Source organism: Buceros rhinoceros, unplaced genomic scaffold (assembly GCF_000710305.1).
Source record: "Buceros rhinoceros silvestris isolate BGI_N320 unplaced genomic scaffold, ASM71030v1 scaffold3369, whole genome shotgun sequence".
NCBI lineage: Eukaryota > Metazoa > Chordata > Aves > Bucerotiformes > Bucerotidae > Buceros > Buceros rhinoceros.
The window spans coordinates 42,299-50,764 of record NW_010431930.1 but is presented as its reverse complement, the minus strand read 5'-3'; the positions used below and the strand labels follow the sequence as shown (position 1 = coordinate 50,764).

Genomic DNA, 8,466 nt, shown 5'->3' with positions numbered 1-8,466 from the left:
GGGGGGAGTGCCTGCACACAGAGCTAGATCTCTTGCTGTACTCTGTAGTCATATTAAAGAGCTCAAGTTGCACTAGGTTTTGGGGTTTTGGGGTTTTTTTGGTGCATTCCCTTTATGAGCAGATAAACTGGCAGAAGAGATATTTTGAAGACTGATAAAGCATAGGCTTTCGTGTCAAATATCTAGATTTCATTCCTGACACAGCCACTGATTGCTTTTTATGTGGCCTTGTGTAAGTCCTCTAATCTTTCTGTGCTTCTGCTTCTCCCTTGGCAGAGAGGGCAGAGTAACACAAGTGTATTTTCCATCTTGATTATATGTTTGCAGAGTTGGAGGCCTCTGAGGGAAGGCATGCCCTGGGTATGAAGGGATGTTGTGTTACCTTTGACAGGCTACTGAAAACCCCAAAACTCACATCTTGTATACCTTGTCCACCTCTAGATTCAACTCACTGTTCTAGTCTATGTGATTTTTTTTTTTCTTTTCTTCTGACTCAAACTGAAAAGGCCAAACATTAGAAAGTGGTGCTTTAAAATTTCCTTTTGGTGTTTCTGTCACTTACCTAAAATAAAATCAGCGCCACTTTTTTCTCCCAAACAAACATGAAATTATATTCCCTGAAGGAATTTTTGTAAAAGTAGGGCTTGTAAGTTGTGCTGGCCTCTCTAGAGCTGGTGGTTGAAACCTCCTGTTCATGCTGATGGCAACAGTAGGCTTTGGAAACCACCATTCCTCCTACAGCGCTGCCAGGGCATTTTTCCCATGACTGGCAGAGACACCCTCCAAAGCCGTCAGAGTTGGTCTGTTTCTTTCCTCAGTCTCATGAGCTGCTCACAAGAGCACCAGTGAAATAACATCATCACAACTAAATGTTTCAAAAGTTGGCTGTTTCCCTGTTACGAATTTAGGAGTGTCCACAGTGCATTTCTGATGTTATAAAAACATGTTGAATAACCATTAGATGGAAAAATTTTTCCTAGAAAGTAAGAAAGAAAGGGGGTCATTCAGCCCTGTCCCTTGCTGCCAGACAGCAATGTCAAAAATTTATGAACAGATGCTCTGTAGTGTGCCTGGTAGAGTAGGTAATTTCAAAGTCTCAAAGCTCTGATGGTTGGAAATCTTTACATTTTCAGCTTAAGTTTATTCATCAGCAGTTTATAGCTATTTGCTTCTGCATAAATGAAGTGTTACTGTTATTTGAGCTGAAAGAACTTCTTTGGCTTCCCTGTGCTTTTATTCTAAGCTTACCAAGACAAGCACTTTTAGCCTCCTAGACATGCAGATCTTCCTGTTTTTCTGGCCAGCCTAGGGTCCTTTGCTGCACCAGCCCTAATCTATTGATTTTACTTGACTGCAGGCATTCAGGATTGCGTACAATGTTAGGTATGAAGTTCCACCAGGTTTTTATATAAACATGTGAATACCTTTGTATTTCTACTGGAAATTAGTTTCTTAATTTATAGATTTGTGCCTGTCTTTCTCCTGTCTGTAAAATATAGGTGTAGTCACTAGGTGTCTGTCTTTGTGATTTCTCATTTTAAATCTTCAGCTTGATGCAGATATTCATAGAATATGGTTTGGGTTGGAAAGGACCTTTAAGGAAAAGTCATCTAGCCCAACCCCCTGCCATGGGCAGGGACATCTTCAATTATACCAGGTTGCTCAGAGTCCTGTCCAGCCTGACCTTGAATGTTTCCAGGGATCTACCACTTCTCTGTCTCATCTGCCATTCAGCATTATCTAATACTTTCTGTTCTTAATTTTTATCCCATTTTTTATTATCTCAGTCCTTGATGCAGTCCAGTTTCTGAGGTAATGATATTCCAGTCCTCTTCTGTGTTGATAATTTCTTCCTGTTTTGAGGCACCACACTTTTTGGGAAGCTCTTAATTCCTCCACTTGTCTATAATCCTGTCCCCAAATAGCCCTTACCTTCTCACACAGTCAGTCTCCCTTTACAGGATAATTTCCCTTCAACTAGTTTAATTTCTGCTATATTCAATTTAGTGTGTTTCCATGTTAGATTCATGGGTTTTACTGTGTTTTCTCTGTCTAAAAATGTATTCATAAGGAAATGTAGTATGAGCTACCTTTGGTAAGCCTGTGTTGCATTCCTTTCATTTGTCATTCATCTTTGTATTTCAGTTATTTTTAGACTGTTTTCTTGAGAAAACAGAGCTTATGTGGTTACACTGTCCATCTCTTATCCTACTTCTCTTCCCATGGTAACTTTTAAACTTACTAGCTAATTTCAAGCAACCTTGACAGAAGGCTAGATGCCTGGAAAATACCAAGTTCCTAAAAATGGACTGAAAATACGTGATTAAAGGAATAGGGAATTTAAACCAAATTAGTGTTTTTACTGAAGAGAAGACTTTTCAAGTAAAGGTTAGGGAGCAGAGAGCTGGTGCAAGGAGGAGGACAGGGCGGAAATGCCCAGCTCTGTTAAGAACTTGAGCAAGAGCTTGTACTTTCCTTGATGCTGGATAATCCAGTCATGAGGAACAAAGCTGGAGAAGAGGAGTTCTTGTTTTGTCCTGTGCCTTGTGGAGTAGCTAGCCATAGGACTAAGGAGTACAACTCCCTAATCTCAGCAAAGTGACTTCACCCCCAGTTTGATTCTACCTGTAATTGTGACTAGTATGTGCCCTTTAGGAGATTCCTGCTTGGGGAGGCAGAAGGGACCATAACCTGCAGCTGTCAGTATGTATTTTCTGAAGCGATGGATCATCTTTTTCCAGATGCTGCTGCGTTAAAAACTGTGTTTTGAAAAGGAGTAAATCCAAAAATATGCTTCCATACGCATCTGGGGCTCTTCCCCTTTTTTCCCCTGTCTCCCTCTACTTGCATACAGCAGATGCTTTGCTTTGTATGTAAGACTGATAAATGAAGTGAAACAGAGACTTGGCTCTGTTCACCAGAGGGATGAACTACACAGTCTCTAATCCCTTCCTGCCCTATTACCAGAGATTTTGCTGTTGCATTAGGACACTGGTAGGGTATAAAGTGAACAGAAATTATATTTATCACTGAGCAGTGGTGTGGTGACTTGTTGGTGAGACTGGAACTACACAGTGGAACGGTGCTAGCCTGGCTGTTGGAGTTTTATGGCAAAATGAGGCACAATTACTCTAGACAGCTATGTAAGTTGCTTTTGGGGAGGAAAATGTGCTTATAATTTATAGTCAACAATTCAGTTAGAAATGGGAACTTAATTTTTAAAAAATTTCGGAACCTCTGGCTCTTGAGAAATTAAATTTAAAAAGTAAATTATCTCCCCCTTTGCTTTTCCTTGTGTGGAGACTTCTAAAGGGAAATGAAAAGAGGTGGCTTTGGCAGTCTGAATAAACCTACTCCACCTTGGATGAAAATACTTCTTTTCTGAAGTGCAATGTGCCTGTTAAGCTCCTGCTCTGAGACTCCCCCTCTCATGCCGTGTCTTCACAGATAATAAAAACGTGCAGAATCAGGTCCCTCTCAAAGTGTGTCGGGAATTACTAATCTTTTAATGAGAGCACATGCAGAATTACGAGGTGCTTGGCACTTGCTGGCAGCACTTAAACAAATTCATTGTCTAATACTGGCATCCCAATCTTTTCCAGTGCTTATATGTAGCTGAATGTGCCCAAATGAGTTAGTCATTAGTATATCCAGTCTTCAGTCTTGCACGTTGTCAGGTTGAGGTGTGACTTTGCTCTGTGGCTGGTCGCATGGTGCTGCCAAAGCTTGCAGTTGTGAGCTGCGTGGGAGCAGGGCTCTGCAGCTGAGAGCTCAGCCAAGGAGTGAAGATCACGTAGCCAAAGCTGCAGGGGAAAAAAAAAGTTTGAACTGAACCATGAGGAGATTGAAAATGTAAATTTGAAAGAGGTGAGGGTTTAGAAGTGGACCATGAAAATATTGCTGTAAAACTGACCTAGCAGGAAATGAGAAGCTATATACAACTTCACTTTCTTTGGACGCTATAAAGGAACTTCTGGTTTAAATAAGACATATAAAAATATTTCCTGTGTGTCATAGAAACTGTTCTTGTAAAGTTAACGTGCAAAAACATTTTGGAATGTTTTTAATAAGATGTTAGGACAGAGTCTGTATAGATTTTTTTTTTTTTCAAAGTAGTCCTCTATGCTTTGAATTTTATACTTGGCTGTTTTATGTGGTTGCTATTTATAGTTGTAATAGAATGTATATCTAATCTGGGTATTGATTCCTTGGGATATTTGGGGATTAATAACACATGGATGTTTGGCACAAATGGGGTCATACTTCCTGACGGACTCTATAGCGGTCAGTAGTAACAACAAAATGTGAGAGGAGTGGGTTCTTTGGGACCACTGGGAAAATGTTACACCATTGTTTTCTTCTTTGTACTGTGTGTATTGTGCTCATTTAATTCTTGCCTTTTAAAATTTCTTGTATAAAGTTTTTTTTTAAATTGTAAATGTTGAAGAAGAATAAGGAGATTTAAGTGGTTTGAGTATATGCTTATGTTTTCACAGCTAATCTTGCAAATGTATTTGGGGAGGGATGGTGATGGCTGTCTTTTGCTGTGGAAGGAGGTGAAAGTTTAGATTATTTTTACTTTTGTCCATTTTTTTATCTCTTCTTCATTATTGTACAAACTGGAATGCAGTCCACACTGGTGCTGGGCTCTCTCTGGAAAGTGGAACTTCCTTACCCAGAACGTATTCCCATCTGTAGTCTGTCCATTGACTTCAGCAGATTGTTTTATCAGCAACAATCCATGGGAATTCACAGCTTAATGCTATGTAGGATCAAAAACTGAGGTACTTGGTTTCTTTCATATATAAATACGGTGACATCGTATTTGCCTTTCTAACCATACAGAGGAAGAATGTTTTAAATTAAACAAACAAAACCATTTTTGTTAAAATGCTGTCTTTCATTTAAATGTCATGAAAACATTTGTGTCCATATTTGGACCTGATTCTCAGTTCCTTATTTAATTCAGGCATAGTTTTCCACAAGTGAGATCTGACCCACAGATTCTTGACGTCTGTCACACTTAAGGGATAGCTGCCTCTTGAGAAGCTTTAGGTTGATAAGGAAAAACAGCTGAAGAAGGAATGGTGGAGGAGAAGCTGGGACCTTATCTTGCGGTGCTCTAAACAAAGGATGCTTTTGGTGTGCTGGCGTCTACAGTTGGTTGTCTGCATTGTGATGAAGCCGGTGAAGTTTGGCAGAATCCCTGTCAGAAATCTAGTAGAACCTGCCAGATATGCAGTGTCCAAGAAATGTTGGACTTGGGCACAGACACACTGGAGCGCTGACCTGTAGATCAGGGGCTTTAGGAAACATCCAGCTCCTGTGCAGGTGCTGAGTAGTTTCTTTCCATTAGACACCATTAGTGTCTTGTGAATCCTGGATGACCTTGCAATAACTACCTGAGAGCTCTTACTACTCTACGGAGTAGCTGAAGCGAAATACAGTGCCTGAGTCGTAACCTTTTCTTGTACCTAATGGTCTTTGTCTTTTTTTATTGCATTTTTGTATAAACCTTAAAAGCTATTTTTGTTGCTTGTTTGATTTAAGGCAGTCCTCGTCTATCCTGAAGGAAGAAATCCAGCTGAAGAAAAACCATGCCTTTGTTTAGTAAATCACACAAAAATCCTGCTGAGATTGTGAAAATTCTGAAAGAAAACATGGCCATATTGGAAAAACAAGAAAAAAAGACAGACAAGGTATGAGGTAATGTTGTAGTATACCAGTAAGGTTTTTGTGCTGGGGAAACAGTAGAATAAAGGGACTAAAACTGTGTTTGCTCACTGCCCTGGTTCTGCAAGCACTTGCACATGTAAGTAGCTCTGTGTTTGAATGATTCTGCTGAAATTGGGAGGTTTTTGCATAAGTACAACAGATCTGGGGCTCAGACAGAAAATACTGAGATCCAGGAGCCTCAGCCAAGACAAAGAGTGATCTCCTACTATGTCAAATAGTAATGCATCGAACAAAACTGCTTGGAAGGGTGTTTGAAAACTATTATACCATTAATTGTTTTAACAAAGTAACAAATGAGACTGCCAATTAATGTGTTCACTTTGCTTTGTGGGTATACTTTAGTTCTCATGAACATTGTTTGCATAAAATAGCAAATCTGCCCGTATTCAGATATCTACAAAAGACATCTCACTCTGTCGATCCTTTCCAGTCCTCTGGGTGCTCGTGCTTTCTAATTATAGTGCTAGGTTTTTGTTAATAACATTGCTGTTCTCTGTGTCACAGACCTGAGTTACGTTTGCCACTTTTCCAGTGACCAGTTGAGAAGGTGCACCCCAGCATACAAAATGCTCCCAATTAGGAATTTGTGCTTACGTAAAATCAAATAATTTAAATTTCTTTCTTTGTCTCTGAGGCTCTGTCCCTCTATTACTGTATTACTATAGTACTATATTACTGTAGTAGAAGTATATGATTTTCATTAAGAACAAACTAATTTTAGGTTAAACTGAATGTCAGTGGAAACAGAAATAGCTCATAAGTGACGTTATCATAGTTTTTATACAGCAGGTGTTTGTGGGTGCATGTTGTGCTTCCTTCACCTTGTGCCTAAGTCTGTATTAGAAACCCAACCCAAAAGGTGAGCACAGAGCCCTTTGTGCCCTTAGTGAAACCCTCTTGATACTTCATGGTTCAAAGCAAGCAGCTCAGTGTGTGTTAATCATCGTATCAAATCAGTCACACAGGTTTTGGGGAGGCCTCTGGTATTTGATCTCTCATGCCGAAATACCTTCAGTTAACTGAAAAGTACCAAGAGATTTGACTCTGAACTACAACTTAAAATAAGGAGCTAAATAAACCAATGGTGTCTGCCTTCACCTGCTGAATTCATCCTTTGGAGCCTGATTAAAGAAGACGTTCAAAGCAGAAGCTCAAGATTCAGGTTTCTTTTTGATTTGCTTTGCAGCATGACTCCTCTGGGTTGTGGTTTTGAGGATTTTTGCCTTTGAGTTGGTTTGTTTATTTGAGTGTCAGTGACAAAGAAAGAGAAATTCAGAATTCTTAGAAAATTGAGAACTTGATGTAAACTTTTCATAAAAGTCAGAACAGCTGATGTGTTTTTTCCTCACAAAGCAAAAGATTTGGGAGCACTCCCCCTGTCTATTAGGATGGAAACGCATTGTAAATTTAACAACATTTATTTTACAGTATTTTTCACTATTTTCTGTCATACTTTGTTTCTATGAGAGGGATACTGTTCCTGGAGTGAATGTAGGTGATTGGTGGGGAGGAGGGAGGGGCGGCAAGACAGTCACTTCAGCAGCAAGGCAGAAAGTGAAGCAAGCACCCTTTCTATTGATGGTATTTACACATAGGCTTTACGTGGCTGCTTGACTCAGGACTTTGTGCTGCAATGTAAGGAAGCACATAGGGCCTTTCTCCCTTCAGAAGGGAAGGTGTGAGACTCCTCAGTAACACTGCCTTTCATCTAAAGTGTTGCACTGAGATGTCCTAAAATAAATATCTGTTAAAGAAAACAGCCAGATTCACTCTCCTGATTAGGGAAGTAAACCGTAAGGAATATCTTCAGTACTGTGATGACGATAAACTTTTAAAAATGGCAGGAAAAATAATGCTTGCATAAACAATCACCCATCTCTTACCATCCATATGGATTTGTGGGCTTAGTAAAACCTTTTTAAAGTGGTGTTTGCATTTTGGATTGGAGAAGAAAAGATGATGTGGAGACTTTCAGTGGCACACAGGTTTTCAAAACTTAGTCACTTAACTTAGTAATATTAATGGATAACTTCTTGTCTTTTCATGAGAATGTTTCATGAAAACCAAGGCAAAGAAAAACAAAGCACTGTGCTGCACTCTGCACTCTTCAAAATCTGGCAAGGTTTTGAAATTTACCTCCAATTTCACACATTTCATCTCCCTTTGGAAATCAGACTTTCAGAAAAGGGCCCAGAGGGTTGGCTTCTGCAAGAACCACAGATCCTGGATATCCCAGAGCTGGTTTTGGACGCTGTGGGTCTATGAGTGCAGAAGTTTGGGAATCAGGATTCTCTGATTTTTCATATTTCTGGCTCCTTGTCATCTGGGAGGTGCTGTTTTGCCTCACCATGTAACTAAGGTTCCCAGGACTTCTGGGGTATGACTCCATAGCATCCCTGATTTTGCTCATGTGCAGAATAGCTTTGAACTAGGACTTGCCTCAGATGCTTAAACAAGAAGATTTATCCTGTGACAATTGAGCTGTTGTTGTAGCGCGGGCAGTGTGGTATGTGGGCTGAGACAGCTAAAAGCTGCTAATACTGCCAGAATTGGCAGAGAAGTGTGGCAAAGCCTAAATTAACTCCAGGGCTAGCAAAGATCCTCCTCGTTTCCTTTCCCAGTTGAGAAATCATAAGTACGAGGTGAAGATGCTCTGGGCAGCTGGGTGAGTGCGAGGTCAGGCAGGGAGAGGCTTGGCGCTTCTGATACAAACCTGTGCGACTTTCAGCA

At 40.1% G+C, this 8,466-nt stretch overlaps 1 protein-coding gene across 1 annotated transcript in view; it reads left to right on the top strand.

Moving 5' to 3' along the window:
• CAB39L (calcium binding protein 39-like) overlaps positions 1-8,466 on the top strand; it is a 45,861-nt gene that overhangs the window by 3,390 nt on the left and 34,005 nt on the right. The window contains exon 2 of the mRNA XM_010143569.1: positions 5,551-5,699. Within this exon, the coding sequence (XP_010141871.1) occupies positions 5,598-5,699 (102 nt within the window). The 5' untranslated portion in view covers positions 5,551-5,597. The remainder of the gene's footprint in view (positions 1-5,550; positions 5,700-8,466) is intronic.